Source organism: Molothrus ater, chromosome 3, assembly GCF_012460135.2.
Source record: "Molothrus ater isolate BHLD 08-10-18 breed brown headed cowbird chromosome 3, BPBGC_Mater_1.1, whole genome shotgun sequence".
Lineage (NCBI taxonomy): Eukaryota > Metazoa > Chordata > Aves > Passeriformes > Icteridae > Molothrus > Molothrus ater.
Genome location: NC_050480.2, coordinates 21,530,304 through 21,547,803, shown reverse-complemented (window position 1 = coordinate 21,547,803; position 17,500 = coordinate 21,530,304). Strand labels below are relative to the sequence as shown.

Genomic DNA, 17,500 nt, shown 5'->3' with positions numbered 1-17,500 from the left:
CTAAGTGCTGCGCAGGTCTGGGGTTTGTCTCCTCTTGCACTGTTTTATCGCCAAATTAACTAAACTTAAAATTCACCGAAGGAAGGAAAGGCATTTTAATGGTCGCTTCAAAACACAGAGTATTTATGGCACAACAGAGGAATAGTATAGCTACAGGAGCACATGTAACTGCAACGCCTGCAAAAAATGAGCAGAAAGAAAGAAAAAGGTCACGTTCCTCTAGTTTACTCAGCAGCTGATGTAAAAATCACTAAGTCAGCGTAAGGTGTAAAGGGGCCGGCCAATTAAATATAGCAAAGTCCACTGTGCCGGTTGTGACACCTACGCATCAAAATAGCTATTCCTTATGCATCCCATAAGGCATTCCACATTTTTTAATTATGAGAGCACAGCAGGCTGGGGAGGAGGAAGGTGTAACAGTAAAAAAAAATCTAGACTTCTTTAAATATCTTGACAATCGTTGGATGCAGTGTCGTTACCCTTCAGTTACTTGTCCTGGAATTTTTGGTCCATATACATTTTCCCCTCATCTGATACACTAACAGAATTTGCCAGCTGCTTCCCCCACACCCCCGCCCCCAGCAAAAGCACAGAGACATGGGTTTAAAAGGTGGTGGGGAAGGGGAGGAAAGAATGCTTTTTGAAAGAAATGGGGCTGGGGGGAGGAATGTCAGTGCTCTTATCCTTCTTACTGTTTAAATTTAACAGTTCAACAGATGCATTACCTCTCAGCTCATCAAGTGGTTTAGCAATTTCCGTGAGTTTTACTACATTCAGATGGAGAAGTATGCACGGCAAGCCATCAACGACGGGGTCACGAGCACTGAGGAGCTGTCTATAACCAGAGACTGTGAGCTGTACAGGGCCCTGAACATGCACTACAATAAAGCAAATGATTTTGAGGTAGGCACTGATCTTTGTTTCTCTGTGTGTGTGAGTTGCTTCGAGGTCCAGGCTGCCTTTAAAATAATGTACCTTTTTGATATGGCTGTGACCAGTGGAATCTTGGCTTTCCACATCCCTGAATGATGCTAATTAATCCTTTTAGCCCTGGTAGCTGGAAACTTATGCCTCACTAGGACCTGACAAGAGAGAAAAGTTTTCACTATTTTTTTAATAAGTTTCTTAGTTTCGACTTTTTGAAGTTTCCTTTAGGAGGGACAGTAATAAAAGAAGCCACCTCACGGCTCTTCTAAAGCTCCCTAATTGTGTGATCAAACACTGCTTTTCTTCATTTGATTTACAGAACTGAAATGCATTTGCTTTGTCCAGCTGCAGGATAAAATGAGTACTTGAAGTAAATGCTCTGTTTTCTGCTGTAACAGGTTTGTGGCTTTGATTAAGATTCCTGTTTACAGGCCAGCCTGGTAGCTCAGCAGACCATTGTTATCATTAACATGCTGACCCTCGGTGATACCACGGGAGAGTGTTTCTCCCTGCTGAGGACGGCAGTTTGCATTGTTCAGGTAGTCAGATGTAATGATGCATTTGAACAGGGTGTGCATGTGGGGGAGGCTTGAGTAATCCCATCTCTTGGTGGAGTAAGAAAGCAATGGTGGTACTAATTATTAATTTTTTTTTGTCTGCACCATTCCCTCAGGGTCAAGTAGCATCATGATCCCCCTCCTGTACAAAGTGATTTTTCAGCATGAGGAGGGTGATTTCCTGCGTAAAATCCTTCTGATGGATTTTTAGCAGGACTTGTTCTCATAGCACATAAGTTCAGATGATGCAAAAAGTCTAATAAGCAAAGGCTTTGTTGTCTTTCTTGGTTGTTTCCCCCTCTTCTGGGCTGGCAGAGTTTTCTGCAAGGATGGTTGCGTGGAAGGGGCAGATGAAACAAGAGGGGGAAGAGGATGTTCCTCAAAGGCTTTGCCATTCACGGTGGGTGATGGCAACATCTATACTGTTTTTGGTGTGCCATGACCTCCCAGGCACTCCCAAGGGCTCTGACCCTACTAGGACCTCAAGCAGGCACAAGACAGGAGACTGCCACTCCCGGGATGTAGGTCTGCCCTGATGCCAAGCCACAGTCACTAAATATAGGAGCAGAAAAGGAAATACACCAAGTGTGACCAACTTTTTCCTTGTGCTTAGATTCCCTCAAGTTTTTCCTTACTAACATTTTTCTGTTAATAGAACATAGGTTGAAATGTTCCTTGCACTCAGAAGTTCTCATGCACTTGATGGTTTCAGACACTCACTACTCATTTTCAAAGTGTTAGTGCCAGTGTTAATGTAAGTGGATTACTCCAGTGAAGAATTGTGGGGAGTGTATATATGTGTTTTCAAGTAGGTAAGAAAACATAAATCTCATGTTTAGTACCGCTAGTGATTGCAGTCTCCTCAGCCAAGGGTCCTACAGTGGGTTGGAAATGAGCCCCTTGGTTTGTTCTCCTCCATCGTTGAGGGAAAGCGATATTATAAACGGAGATTGCAAATTCAATTATTTAGTCTTCCTTGTGTTACATACTATAATGAGAATTTCCTAGAGACCAGGTCTTGGTTTTGCTGAGGATCCAGCAGTTATAAGAACATTAAGCTGTGTGGTGCAGTGTTTAATGTAGACAATGTAACTTTTCCTGATAAATGCCCATCCCCTCCCCCATGAGCTGGAAAGCAAAAATGACAAGTACTGTAATGTTGAAATTGGATCCAAAAGGATTTAGCAAACTGAGCATTTGCCATATTTAGCATCATCAAAGTTCCTTCCTCTCATACTTCAATGATGCTTTGCTGATCTTCTGATTAGTCTGATATGCTATTTCTCTTAAATCACCTACACTGTCATTCCTAAACCCTTCCGTTTGTCTATTCTTGGGTCACATTCATGCATATACTTCATGTGTATCGGCCTAAACTGACTATTAGGAAAAAATTTTAAAGTTAGAATGTGTGTTTGGTTCATACCAGGCTGTGCCATTGATTTGCTCAAGAATTTGTGATACTGTGTTCCTTTCCCTGGGCATTGCCGCTGACAGCTTGTAGCAAAGTCAAATAAGATGTTTAACAAACCACATGTCCTATCATTTTTAGCTTTGCCATTGTACCCTTGTGGCTGTGAGCCAGAGACAGATCCAAGGCCTCCTCCCATGCAGTGCAACTTTGCCTGTTTTGTGTGTGCACGTGTGTAACCAGTTCCACATTTTTCTCTCTTGCAGTAGGGTTAGCTGGAGAAACATGTGCTGAGCTGAACAGAGCAATGAGGGACTGAGTTTTGAAAGGGAAAAAAAAAAAAGAAAAAACAGTTTGGGATTTTTTTTGTGGCAGGTGAAGGTGCTTCTTTAATCTGGGGCCATTCCTGCAGGGAGAAAGAAGGTGGGTTGTCCTGGTGAATGAAAGCCACAAATGTCAGTGTCCCAGCTCAAGTTGGTCAGAAAAAGAGCACAGCTTGCTGTGCCACTTGATATCTGTCTCATCTGTGGTGTTGCCATAGGCTTTTGAATGCCAGCTGCAATAATTAGAGTCAGGTATGTTGTTATGTATTACAGGAAAAAGTAAGGAAAATAAAAATTAAATAATTTTGTAACTCTCTTTCAGAATCTGCCCTAGCACAGGTCATCAGAGCTCACAGTTGTGACTCTGGTAGGATGATTGAAAAGCAGGGCGATACCATGCTTTGAGTTAAAATAGAAATATGGTTGAAAAACATGAGTTGAAAAAAATTAGTTTAACATAAGTTAAAAAACATAAACAGAGGGGTTATTTTCAGATTTCTGTATTTAAAACAACCAAAAGAAACTGGCCTGGGGACAATGCCTGAATTTTAGCCTTGCTTTGTCTCCCACTCCTTCTCAGTCATCCTTGTTCCCTGGCATTTTTTTGCAGTTACCATCACTCTCCACGTATTAACGCCTCTCTGCACAGTGCCCATTCCTTCTCCTGGTGGGCATTTAACAACTCAGCCTTAGTTCTGACGTGTCAGGGTGTCTCTGTGGTGGCAGTTCCACTCTGTGCCCCCTGCCTGCCCCGCTCCTCTGCGGGGTGGGTGAAGCAAAGCAAGCCCCGCATGCGCCATGCTCCGGAGCTCAGCCCGCCCGCTGCCTCTCGGGAACTTGCCCGATTCTGCAGATGTAGTTATTGAGATGGATCACAATAGTGAGGCGCCTGCCAAGCTGTGCTATTTGCACAAACACACTGTCTGCAGTTTTGGTGCGGCGGGGCTCCACACGAGGATCGCCTCGTTTCACGGCGCTAGTTACGGCACATGTCGCTTCCAAGGGGGAGAAAACCGTTTTTAAGGAGTTTGCCCTTCTTTTGGCAGGGGAAAACCATACTAGTGGGAAAAACCTAATTAAGACCAGTTGTACTCAGGTCTTAGCACAGTGTTTAACTTAAGGCACTCTGAGTTAGTCCCATAAAAATCAATGGGATGATGTAAAACGAGTCAAATACCACCTATAAAATCTAAGTAATAACACAGTCACGTAAGCGGCCTACAAGCCCTTGAGAGGAACGCAGGCTGCCAACATTTTCCGAAGTGATGATGATTTTAGGTCAATTTCATTTTGGGATGCTCAATAAGAGTCACTTTGTCAGGAGGTCCTCAACAGTCCATTCCCTGAAAATGAAGTGTGCCCAGCACTGCATCCAAAAATTAAGACATCCTAAATTATAAAAGCTGCTGGCCACTCACATGCCTATTTTAGGAACCTGTATTCTTCCCTGGTTTCATCTGCAGGATTCATCTTGAACTGAATTGGTGTTCATCAAAAGGAGAATTAAAGTCCTCAAACCTGCTTCTCATTTAAACTAAGGCCACTTTTGAGTGGTTTTGCAGCAGTTAGGCACTGTAAAGTACAGTTTATAACCACCCTAATACTCTGGAGCTGTGCAGAGTGGCCTCAAGAGAAGTGAAATTAAGTCTGTAACCTGCTAACTTGCATCCCAAAGGTTACTCTTTCCGTGCAAACTGCCCTGCCGTGGCACTCTCCACGCTTCTGGTGGTACCAGCAGTGAGCACAGCCCAACGGGACAGTTGTTTGTTTCAGTATTCCACTCCTCACATTTCTCCCTCAGCTGTACACTTCCTCCTTCAAGGGCTTTATTGTTGTAGTGTTTCAACATCATCCTCTGCACTCTTTAAGACCGAGTCGGAAGGCTGCTGTCTGCTGATCTGCAGCAAGGGGAGTAAAGCTGCTCTGGCAATTTGAGAATAACAAATGTAACTGTCCTGAGTCCTCTGAAGGAAAACTGAAACATAGGTGGCCAGATGGTATTTCTTTTTCACTTAAAAATCTTGGTTTCAGGGAACTTAATTGATGCCCTCTGGCCTTTTTCCTTTTTTTTTTTTTTTTCTTTTTTTCCCTTCTAATTTTGAAGAGGCTCCCTTGTGAAACAGCAGAGCTTTCCTTGAAACTGCACAGGACATGAACCTGGTTTTTAATCAAGTAACAAAATCCACAGCTTGCAATAGAAGGTCCGTGCGTGGCATGTATCAATTAATGCTTATTAATCAGTTTTTGCAGTTAGTTGAACTGCAGACCGTAGTTGGAAGCTATTAGGGAGAGAGTTGTGAGAGGAATACTATTGCAGCACTACTCCCGGGTCTGCTGTTTGTGTCCTTTGGAATCAAGGTGTTTGTATAATGAAGTTGGCATGTTGATATATGATCTATTTTTTAATGTCATTACAATTTTAGTTCCCTCTGCCTTTTTGTCATTGGGTTGCATTTAAGCACAGCAAGCCCAACTTTAAACTTCCTTACTCAACAGCTTTATTAGTTATAACGTACCGTGACCTTTCTCAACATTCTTAAAGAAAAAGATACAGTGTAATGTCACTTTACTTTGCTTATTGTTCTTTGTTGTGGTGAACAAAGCATTTTCTACAGTGGCTATAGCACATAATTATACAGCTTTCAATAGCGGTGTCTTGGCACATATCAAAGTTCAGAAGAGCCTTTAGAAAAAAAAAGATGTTTTGTGGCAGCCTAGGGAGGGTCTCATCTTTCCTTCAGAAAATAGTTCAAGGCTCTTCTGTCAAGCTTCCCTACTTAGAGCTTTTTCTCCTCCTGCTTCATAAAGTTTAAAGGGGATTCAGTGGAGTTCTATGATCTATTTCCTTTGAAAGATTGTTCCTTTGCACAGAGAAGTCCTTTGACTTCAAGAGTTCACAGATTCATGTCTTTAGGTATCATATGTCTGACCTTATCAGTTACTCTATTTAATGTAGGAGAAAAAGTCTCAACTCTTTGTGTTTGTCTGTTTTGCCTCTGTGAAATGATTTGGTGAAAAGACCATCCTTTTTAACACACCACTGAGAGGCCGTTTCTGACTGTAACCTACCCTGTGGTTCTTCTAAAAAAAAAAAAATTGTCCTTGTGTTTTGTGTATGGATGATTTCACAGTGAGAATAGAATTATACAAGGACAGACACACATAAAAAAATCTTTTGCTCTTTTTTCCTAAATGATCTATTGGCTATTTTGGTGGCTGCCACTCTGGTTCCCCAACAGGCACAACCATTTAACAAACACAGAGATAGCGGCTGGAGTGCTGGGCCAGCAGTAGGTTTTCCCTTGCTTCGACCTACCCCAAAGGCCTTCATAATTAATTGTCCTTCAGAGATGAGGAAAGTTCAGAGACAGTGTGTGTAGCGATGTCTATTGTCTGACATTCAGTTCTCCTTCCCTCAGCTCTTTTTCTTCATTCCACAAAGGGTTATCAATAGGAGCAGGGAGCAAGCTCTCTTCTAACAGCTGCTGGTGGTGGCTGTAGCTTTCTGTGGAAGGTATCATTGTGTTCAGCCATCTATGGATTAAATGGCTGGAAAAGTTCTAACAACCCTTTCAAACGGGCGTGTTTATTTCATCTAGATTACACAGACCTATTTAGCTAATTAAAAACTTTCTCAGAACCCCTTCTCTCCTATTCAAGGCAAGGAAAAAAATTAAAACACTGCTGTAATTATGAAGAATGGCTGCAATGAAACTTCGTTAAATAAATGAAAAATTCGATCTGTCAGCTTTGATCCAAACTCACCCAAATAAGCAGAGCCTTGTTTGTTGAGTTGTTCCGTGGTTTTGGTTTGTGGTTTGTTGGTTTTTTTTCTTAGAGGGAAACAAGGTGCACAGTAGAAAAAGCATAAAAGAAAACATTGATATAAGCTGAAAAAGAAACAAACATTCGCCCAATTTAAAAAACTACCACAGTTCGTACTGTCTCTGCTCCTAACATCAAAGTGCAAAGACACTGGCGTTTGCTAAACAGATTATTAATATTGTTGTGCCTTCTGTGATTAATTTAGAATCCACTGTGGCATAATTATTAAACTTCATATACAACAGAACAAAATTATATACATGCTTCCTTGTTTTCCCTGATGATATGCTAAACAAAGATATGGTGGGGTTAGTAGATAGGCAAGAAGTACAGTCAAATTAGAGCTGTTTATTAACAATCACTATGTTACTGCTCCAATTAATTGGGCGAAGCCAAAAAGGACAAATACAATCATTCTTCCACTGAACAGTTTAACTAGCGAATTAGGGGGGTTTTAATTTTTTTTTTTTTAAGAAAAAAAAAAAAAGAGGAAAAAAAAAGGAAAAAAAAGAACTCCACTGTGGACCTTCACCTGCATTCTTCACAAATACATCACTTTGCAATGGGAAGAAATAATCATATAAAACATTTTCTGGGCTCCGTCTCACTTCCTGACTGTTAAGAAAGGCTGCATAACAATCAAGATCAATTATTGTACTGATTAAGTTATTATGTCTGGCATTTTGAAACAGGTTTTCTGTATTTAAGAAGAAATTGCATAGAGAGTAGATGCAGCTAATACAGTAATGCAAAAAAAGATCATAAAAAATTAAAGTTATTCTTATGAATCTTTCATTAGAAGCAATGAAAAGGGACATTGGTGAAGCCAAGTGCTTTGTTCTTCTGAGCTCCTCTTGTAGGTCCAGATCCTGCAAACAATTATGTACTTGAATGTTCCTTCTGTGAGAGTCCTGTTGGCACCTTCAGCCTATCTCCTGCCCTTTCACAATTTCCCCACTTTGGCCTGTGGCAACACTACTAGCAGCGTTGTTCTACTTTATCAAACGGATGTTCTCTTTAAAAATTGACAGATTTCTGTAAAAAAATATATATACCACAAAATCACAGAGCTGTACAAAGGCAAACACTTGCTTTCATGCAGGAAGAACTGTTGTGAAATGATTTAAGGCTACTCAGAGCTTTTCAGATTACTCCCCACCGCAAATAACATGTTAAGTACTAAATTACCCTAAGCGGTGTTTTATTACTGATCAATAAAATAGTAATCTTGTCTTTTAGCATGGAAAAATATTTTAGCTGGGTTTCTTCTGGTTTAGTTCAGGGATAGCTGTAAACCAGAAGGCAAAATCATCACTGCTGTCCCTGCAGAAAAAAAAAAACAAACCAAAAAACAAACAAATAGAACCCCATCCTCATTTGTTTCTAGCTTTGCTTTGAGGGAATCCTAGGATTGTTCCAGCTGAATGGTGTAGGGTTTCTGTTCATGTGTGCATGTAGTGATGGTGTGCTGTGGGGTTTTTGGGGGTATTTGTTTTTTTAGTTTTGCTTCTTTCACAATTATTTACCTGTACTCATCTTTATTGCCCCCTCCTCTTCTCAAAAAAACAAAAAAAAAAAATTCCCCTTCACCCCTGAAAAAAAAAAGGAAAAATAAAAGGAACCCACAGAAACAAAACAAAACTTGGCAAACTCTTCTGACTCCTAGTGCCATTTCATTTAGCATTCAACAAGGGGTACTGGGAATTGAAACGTCAACTGGAGATCGAGAAAAGCACCAATTTATAGTGTGTTAGCCTTGCACAATTCAAGATTTCTTTTTCTGGCTGCACACATTATACCAAACATCTCGCCACTCTCTTGTGGCAGTTGTGAGGAATGGCTATTCCTTCCCGTGTGTGTACTACAGGCCTCTAAAGACCCTTATTTATTCTCTCCCATGTCACCTTGTGTACAGTCTGGTCTGTGACACTGATGGTGATTATGTCATTATTTTGCTCTGGGGGCTTTGGCACATCTGCAGAGCTGATGCACATCTTCTTTGTTACGCTGGCATACGTCCCATATCGCAAATGCTTCATTAGCCTTACTGCCTGCCTCCTTGCCAGACAAGAATACCCAAATCCAAGCTTCTTTTTCCTCTGGTCTTTTGTGTCTGTGATGAGCCTTTATTCATCTTCCTAGTTCTTCCCTGTTTTCTATTTTTCTGTGTAAAACCGATTTCCAGATGTCCGTCGTTCTCCAAAATCCCATCGTGGATGAGGAGTGAGAAGCAAGGTGAATTTTAACCCATGTCATCCCTCACTCGTTTAGAGTCTTATCCCTTACAAGGTGAAATGCTTTTTCTTTCATTCTGTAGCTAGCAGGAATTCGTTAGGCAATTTTAAAACCTGGTGAAAAAAAAAAAGGAAAAAAAAAAGAAAATAAATCAATAAATCTTACCATTTTATAAATCCTAGTTGTGGTAATGGGTAACATGCAAGTTTTTCCAGACTTTCTTCATTTCTTTTAGATAACATAGCTAAATTTCTCACTCAGAACTTTTGAAGGAGCAGCACTGTCTAATGAAGGTGGAGGGTGTTCTTGAGACCTGATCAGCTGAAATTTCTTGTATCTGTTTTAATGTGTCACATTAGAAGGTCATAGAACATTTTGTACTGTGAAAATTGAGGAAAATATTTGATCTTCTGAACTTTATCTAAGCTGTACTATATAAATGTCATACCAGAGAGATGTGAAATAGTAGGTTAGCTTACTAGCTTTGTAAGATTTTTCCCTCTGTTTCCCACCCACCCCATGCTTTTTCTTCATGACACGGAACTAAATTCTGGGCTGGATTCTCAATGTCTGGTGTAAATCAGCTCCAGCAATCATTGCAGCTAATTAATATATGCCAGCTGAAGAGCTGTCTTTTGTTGTGTTACTATACAGTCAAGTGTGTGAATATATTTTAAATGCTAATTGGAAAAAAGTTTCATTTAATTTTTTAAACTACACATTAAATGCAGCACTGAATTTAGAGTCACAGAGCCATCATGTTCATGGATGTGAGGTGGAGGGTGGGTGTTGTTTTTATTTTTGTGAGGCACGCTTGCCAAAAGAGGAGATCCCAGCCAATGCTGTCTCACAGTGCAGGGTCAGGGCTGTGTGACTGACTTTAACAGAAGCCTTACAAATAGGATTGCCCATCCTATAGGACTTTGAATAGGTCACCTTCATGCAGAACGCTGTTTCCTTGATACATTCAATGTGTTTTAAAATGGACAAGAGTCAGGCTCTCATGATGTCAATTAGCAAACTGTCAAAATACTTCAGAAACCGTGGGAGAGGTTTAGCAGCACTGTGACCCGTGCTGGTTTCTGGGCCAGCTTTCTGGGGTCCTGCCCTTTCTCAGAGCAGATATCCCTGGCCTGAGAGAGCAATAGCAGCTCAGGTCTGCTTGCAGGCAGGCCTTGCAGCACTGGGGATGCTGTTTTCAAACATACCTAAATCTGTAAGGGCAAATACTGAGGTTGTGAGGAAGTGGCGGCAGGATATTGCACAAATCCATGAGGACTCAATGTCCTTCACCTGAATGAGACAAAGCAAACCTGAGAGCAGGAGGAGATGTCGTTTGTAGCAGTTGTAACATTAACAGCACAAAAGTGAAGAAAAACCATTCAGTCCAAGTGGGAGGCAGTCTTTGGAGCACTGGATTGCTTGCTTGCACATAGCCCATCACCTGCAGCACTAGAGTGTGGCTGAATTTTGTGCAGAGAGAGTCTTCCTGATAGGTAGGTGTGGGTGGGCGAGAGATAGAAGGACAGCCAGAAGGGCTGGCCGAAGGTAATCAGTGTTTTGGAGATGATTTCTCCCTTTAGATCTGGAGGGGGCAAGGTTCAACTTTCTTATCTGCAGAGGGGGAAGGTACATGGGCGGGCTCTGACTCGTTTTGTGTGCCCTCTGTGGGGGGGCTGTTTCAAGGCTCTGGTGGAAATGTGCTGTCAGAAGAAGCTCTGTCCAGGTGGTGGTCCAGAGTGCTCAAAGAGATGGCCTTGAACTTGTTTCTCTAGTTAGTGGAGAGGCTTTGTAGAGAGCAGCAAACCAGGGTGGCATGATCTCTGTTGCTAAGCAGACAGACTGCTGCGATTGGGACTTAGGCACAACTGTGGCATAGACATATAAATGCATTTAAAGCAGTAGTCTGCAACTTCAGAAAGTTTTTAGAGGAGAGAGGGGAAAATAAACACTGCAAATGAAAGGTCTTTAAGTGCCAAATATCAATGTCCAGCAGGGTGGGGGGAGCAGGGGCTGGAGCAGCTTATCTTCCACAATTGCAGAGAGAGCTGGCTCCATCAGATGAGGCCCAGCCTCGAGGTTATCTAATCCACTGCTGTCTGGAGTCGCACCGTTTCCTTCCGCAAGGGATAAATGGGAGTCAGATGAGAGGCAGCTCAGCCCATTAGCATGTAAGACTTTGTATTCTGGCCTCACAGGCCTGTGAGCCTCACTGGTCCCTAGCAAGTCCTGCAGTGGAGCTTGTAACAGGGTGTTCGCAGCCCAGTTTGGCCAGCTGCATGCCTCAGGATGGCATAGATGGAGCAGTTTATCCCATCATGATGGGCTCTGGATGCTCATAAAAGCATGGTTGCACTGGGAGGAGATTTTTCAGAATTGTTCATTGGAAGCATAAGCTGGTGGAGACAGCTTTATTCGCAACACTCCTCACCCATAACCACGCACAATTTCCTTCCCCTGCCCTTACCCTCTGCCACTGGAAAGAGGAAAGGAGGTACCCTCTGCCAGAGGGCATGCTTGCCACCTTCATGACACCCCCAAAAGGACCCTGGTGACAGCCTGCTTTCCTGCCAGACTGATTAAACACCACCTGCTTCCCATCCTTCTCCCCTACCTCCCTCCTCACTCCCCCCAGCCCAGCCCATGCAAACCGAGGAGGAAGAGGGCACAGTTGGAGCTTTTCAGGGCCAGACACAGAAGACAAAGGTGATTGCAATGCACAGAGCTGGGAAGAGTGTGCAAGAGCAAGCAACACCAATTATCGATGTTACTGTACTGTCGCAACATTTATGTGTACATATCTATATATATATGTGATGTATTCTAGATGCATAATCATTTTAATTATCACTTCTACTGTAGTGTTAGTGGTTCACCTATGGAGCCAAATTCTACTGAACATAAAAAAATCCTTGCAAAGTACAAGTTCTGTGAGCCACTTTGCCTCTGTATCCATGGTCTAACCAGCAGTTTCTGCATGCCTGGATCTTTCACACATGGAATTACACCATGAAAGCAGAGGACTTGCTGCTGGTGCAAGACAGAACCTACTCATCTCAGTCCAGGCTGTGCCTCCTGGCCCTTCTGAGTAACACATCACATTTCTATCTGGCTGATGTGTCCAGGAGAGTATGCAATAACCTCTCTGCTGAGCCTGAATTAGGTGGTCATCCCTGTACTCACTTTTCTGGACAGGTTTTTTGTGGGCGCCTGTATGTGGTACCTGCCAGAATTTGGCAGCAGGGTACATAATATGCTGCTTGGCATTGTAGGCAGCCTCTTGTAGTAGATTGCATTTCACCACAATGGACTGAGTTAAAGTTAGACTATTCTTGTGTGTGAGAGTTTTATTTTTTCTTCAGTTTTTGTATAAGATAGCTTCTGGAGTGTGACAGTAACCCCTCCAGTGGTTCTTTCTTACATTTCCCAACACACACTAAATGCCCAGCTAGCACAAGCTGTAGGAGCCTTAGTGATTTTTCCATTCTATGGCACTGCCACTGGCAATGCAGCAAGTTAAGGGCAATCAGAGTTTCCATTAGAAGCCTCTACATCTCATGCAGTTCTATTCATCAGTAAGGCAGAAGAGGAAATTTAATAATCTTCCCAGTAAAACGCTGTTGTTGATTTCTGGATATGGAGAAGGGGAGAACTGAATTTCAAGGTGCAAAAAGTCTAAACAAATTGGAAATGCTAAGTCCTTGCTATTTTGTCTTACCCTGCTCTACTCCCGAGTCTTACCAAGTTTTGTGGTGGAAATGAGCACGTTGAAGCCGTGGTGTTGGCATGCCAGAGTTGCTCTGTTTCCGTGATGGAGCGGCTCATCCCCTGCACCGTGGGCGCAGCAGTTCCGGGATAGGGATCCCACAGGGTGCGGTGCTGTGCGTGGGGCAGGACGGGGAGGTGGGGAGGTGGGGAGATGGGTACCACCAGGGAGCACCCCGGGAGGCAGCAGGGCTGTGAGCCCCAGCGAGCTGCGGCAGCGCAGTTTGCGCTCAGCCGCCAGCGGTGCTCGGTGCTCCAGCCGCGCGGGGAGCCTGCAGAGTACTTCCCAGTCTTTATTTGTGGAAAAGCTTAATTGAAATGCAAGTGATTAAATCTAATGTATCATGCAGTATCCATTTTCACTGCACTACCACTTTCACTTCCCCGATATTATCAGGCATCTCAGCAGCCCCACTGTCAGGTTTTTTCCTTGTAAGAGCCATGCCCATTCTCTCTCCTCTTTGTGAGCTTGGTGGAGGAGATAACAATAAGCCAGCAGTAGATTACTAGTGCTCCAAACTCTCCTCTTGGGATAGGGGATCTCAGCTTTATTTTAAACAAACACTTTTAAAATACATCCTTAAATAATTCCCCAGCTTTTTAAAAATAGTTTAAAAAAACTACACTGCAACAGTAAATGCAATAAGCAATCTCTGTTGTTTGCCTAATTTTTCTTTTTTGAGCCGGACTTGGACAAATGGTTTTTCTTTTCCAATACTAGGGCTGTCCCAAAAGAGTGGCCTTCTCTTTGTGTGGCACTGTGGGGAAAAAGACTTTCCTAAACAGCCACCCAGTTTCTTATCCATTTTTTTCTCTTTCCAAAAAAATCTATTTCTTAAGAGATTTGTACAACAGGAGTTGTGAGAGGAAACTTGAAGGCAAAAAATGAACACTGTGGTGGCACCAGAGAACTGCTGCTGTAGCCAGGGGGATTGGGACACATGTAGTGGTGGGTAAAATGACATCCTGCATTCTAGAAAGGTGCTGGTTGGGAGAAGAGTGTGTATACTAGAGAATCCAATAGTTGAGGTATTTTTCCTTTGTGTTTTTAAAATAAAAGCATCTCCTTTCCAACTATTTCCCTCTCCTCATAAGTGATAATGGAAGAGGAATTAGCCTTTCCATTGCCTGAGCCAACCTGTTTTTTTTCTAAGAGGTGTCCAGGATGTTCAGCCAATTGAGTGATCTAATTAGCTGAAAATTGTTAATTTCCTTTACCTTATAAAGCACCTAACACAGAAACTGTTAAATAATGTTAAGTGTCAGACTTAAACTGAGAACATTGGGCCATATGCTGCCGTGGCTTTCGCGCCAAAAAGTGTAGCAACTTACTCCAAAACCTGCCTCCAATTCCTGTGTAGAAGCCAAAGCCTCCTGCTTGATATGCTGCCACACCAACTTGCAGTGCTAAGATGGTTCCACACAGCAGCTCACTGCTCTTGGGGAACAGCGAATATGTGTAAGGAGAGGGGACAGTGTGGATGGATGTGGCAAGAGCCAGGACACTGGTGAGGTGTTGCAAGCCTGGGAAACCCGATGGTGGGGCAGTGCTGCTCAGGGCAGCATTAGCCTGGAAAAGGCACCAGATCTGTGCCTGCAGCTCCTGGTAGCACAAGTGCTGCTCTGCAGGGGTCAGGGGGGATAGGTGAGTTGCCTAAGAAGCTCCTTCTTAAAGCAGGGTAGTCCCTGGATCGGTGGAGTGCACTCAAGGGAGGGGTTGGTCTGAGTGTCACCAGCCTCTCTGAGCCCTGAGAGAAGTGGCTCCAGAGACAGTGTCATGTCTTACTGCTAGGGAGGGATGCAAAAGGGCTTGTCCTTGATAAGTTTCCTACAGGACATAGACCGTGGATACAGGAATGTGCATTTAGATGCCAACTTTCCCCCAAAGCCCACAGGCTTAAACTTTCTCCTGTGAGAAGAGGCTCAGGGCTATGCAAGGGTGACACAAGTGGAGTTTCTTAATCATCTCCTTTAAGAAGGTTTCTTTCTGCCCCCAAAGCTCACCTTACACTGACTTTGGGAGTGAGGGGTGCCTGTGCCAATCTAGTCTGTGCTTTGTATGAGGTTTTCTTGGCAGAAGTATTTCTCCTGAATCCCTTCTGCTGTTGCTGTACCTGTGTTGGTGTGGATCGCTGTGCACACACACTAAAGCTGCCTGATCTGATGCTACCCGTGGTGAAACTGCTTCCCCAATAGTAGACTCATCATTCTGGAGAGGTTATGCAGCACCTAATAGGTGCTGTTTATACCTTAGCCTTGGGTTCCCTACAGAGTTCTTTTGTATAGCCACTGTCTAGATCACCCAGCAAGAAGAGTGATCTGGCCTTGCCCCTCTCATCCCCTCCAGCCTGTTTACTCCCATCACCACGACCTTGTGCTCTGCAACATGAGCAGCCTTCACCAGCCGAAGACCTCTGATCCTAAGTCCATGAGAGATTTTGGCTTTTCTATTTGGCAAGATGACTTGTTGCCCACCAGGTCAACATGAATAAAGGCTTTTAAAATCCATAGTGTCCTGCAGTTGGAAAAATTAGAAAAAACATTCCTGAGCTGTCTAGGCTGCATTTCTGTATTTCTGCTCATAGTTTAAAAAAAAAATCCAAACTCACATGTACCAAGAATTCTACTTTATATAAAATTTGAAAGTAAAATCAATCCTGGTCCAATCTTATCATTTTTAAAGTATGTTTATCCAGCTTTGTAGTAGGAACAAGCAGACTGTTTGAAGGCCACATAGTTTTCAAACCTTGGTTGCAACACGTTACCCCATTTTGAAACCTTCTTTATCTAGCCGAGAAAACTAAAATCTGTTTGACAAAGTAGCACTCCAGCCAGTTTATCTTGCAATATGGCTTTAGCTCACAGAGCCTATTGATTTCCTTAAATTAATGTTTACAGAATGCTACTGAATTTCACTCAACGGGACATTGTTCTTTTGAAGCTTTGTAAAATATGATACAGAGTGTTACTGCCATTTGTTCCTTTGCTAAGACTGATGAAACATTTATTTTTTTAAAGCGCAGCCTTGAACTATAGCTGTTTCCTACAAGTGTGTTTACTCTTGGAACATTAGTAATACAACACACTATCAGACTCCAGCACAATACCACAGGCAAAGTCTGTAGGTACGCTCTGGCCAGCCTGATGGTAGAAATGGAGCTGAAGTTTTGCTCAGATTAGACACCGTATGAGAAAAGGTTCCAAGCTTAGCCCAGCTGTCCCTGTCTGAAGGATCTTCAGATTTGTGTGCTACAGCCAAGCAGTTGTCTGATGCTGTTACAATATTAGAATGATTGCGTTGGTCTTGGTACTTCTAAACATGGGACCCAGACTGAAAATTGCCCTGTGATCCTTTCCCTCTGTACCCCCAGACGAGGTGAATGGCTTTATGGTCGCCTAGCTCCTGGGATGAAGGCTTCTGATCCAGTCCCTGAGGACTGCTTTCAAATCTCCTCCAAGAAGCATTTGCATTACTTATGTCCACCCAAACCTGGTAGTTTTCTAAGATGAGGTTGCAGTTATGTACTGCAGAAATTTTTCAAGAAATCACAGCCTCCAATGGCTTAGCAATTTTGCTGCTACTTTCTGCACACATCATTCCAAAAAATCGTCACTCTTTGCTTATGGGCCTAAACTGGGCACCCTTACTTGTGTACATATTTTGTCCCACAGGCATTAGAGTGAACCGCTCACTTGGAATATGAGTAGGAAAAATGTGCTCCTGGGGATAATCTGTCCCTCAGCCCAGCACAACCAGAGGTGGACAATCCACAGGCAACATAAACTCTCTGTTGGAACCAGTGGAGTGGTGAAAATTTACGCTGCTGAGAAGCTGACCCTTGGTAGCCTCCCACATGTGCTCAAGGAGAGGGCCTGAAACTCCCCAGTTATTGCATGCAATATTAATGTGTCAGCTGGCAAGAGAGAAAAATAGAAGTCATTTGAGCACCTAAGATGTGGGCATCTTGCTTTGTAAGACTGTGTCGAGGAGCAAATTACTTTTCTGTCATGGAGGTTCCGTGTAACCAAGTCCCAACTCCCTGCAGCAGGGAAAGGAAAGCCAGCTCTGACTTCTTGCCTCTTTATCTATTAATCTCTGTGTGGCCTTCCTAAAGCATCTGAGTTTATCCATTTAAGTCCACTCTGTCTGCAGTACAAGCCCCCCAGCTTGTGCTACTGCTGTCAGGAGATATGTCTCTCCTTGATCAATATTTACTTAACAAACAGCAGGGATAGGAGAGTTTGTTTAGAGGAATCATGTGTGCACAAGGGTGAATGAATGCTCGGTAAAGTACTTCACCTGTTTGTCTCCTTTCCTAGGGTATCTTTTCTGCTCCAGACCTCATGCTGGGCTCTGCTACCATTGCCCCTGTGAACATGCCCAAAGGCACCCTGCCTTAGGACAGTTTAGCAATCAGCTGCAGCAAATGAACTTCTGAGTAAATATTTTATTCCCT

At 43.0% G+C, this 17,500-nt stretch overlaps 1 protein-coding gene across 1 annotated transcript in view; it reads left to right on the top strand.

The window, feature by feature from the left end:
* PROX1 (prospero homeobox 1) overlaps positions 1-17,500 on the top strand; it is a 49,669-nt gene that overhangs the window by 20,865 nt on the left and 11,304 nt on the right. Inside the window, exon 5 of the mRNA XM_036381092.1 lies at positions 709-903. Coding sequence (XP_036236985.1) covers positions 709-903 — 195 coding nt within the window. The remainder of the gene's footprint in view (positions 1-708; positions 904-17,500) is intronic.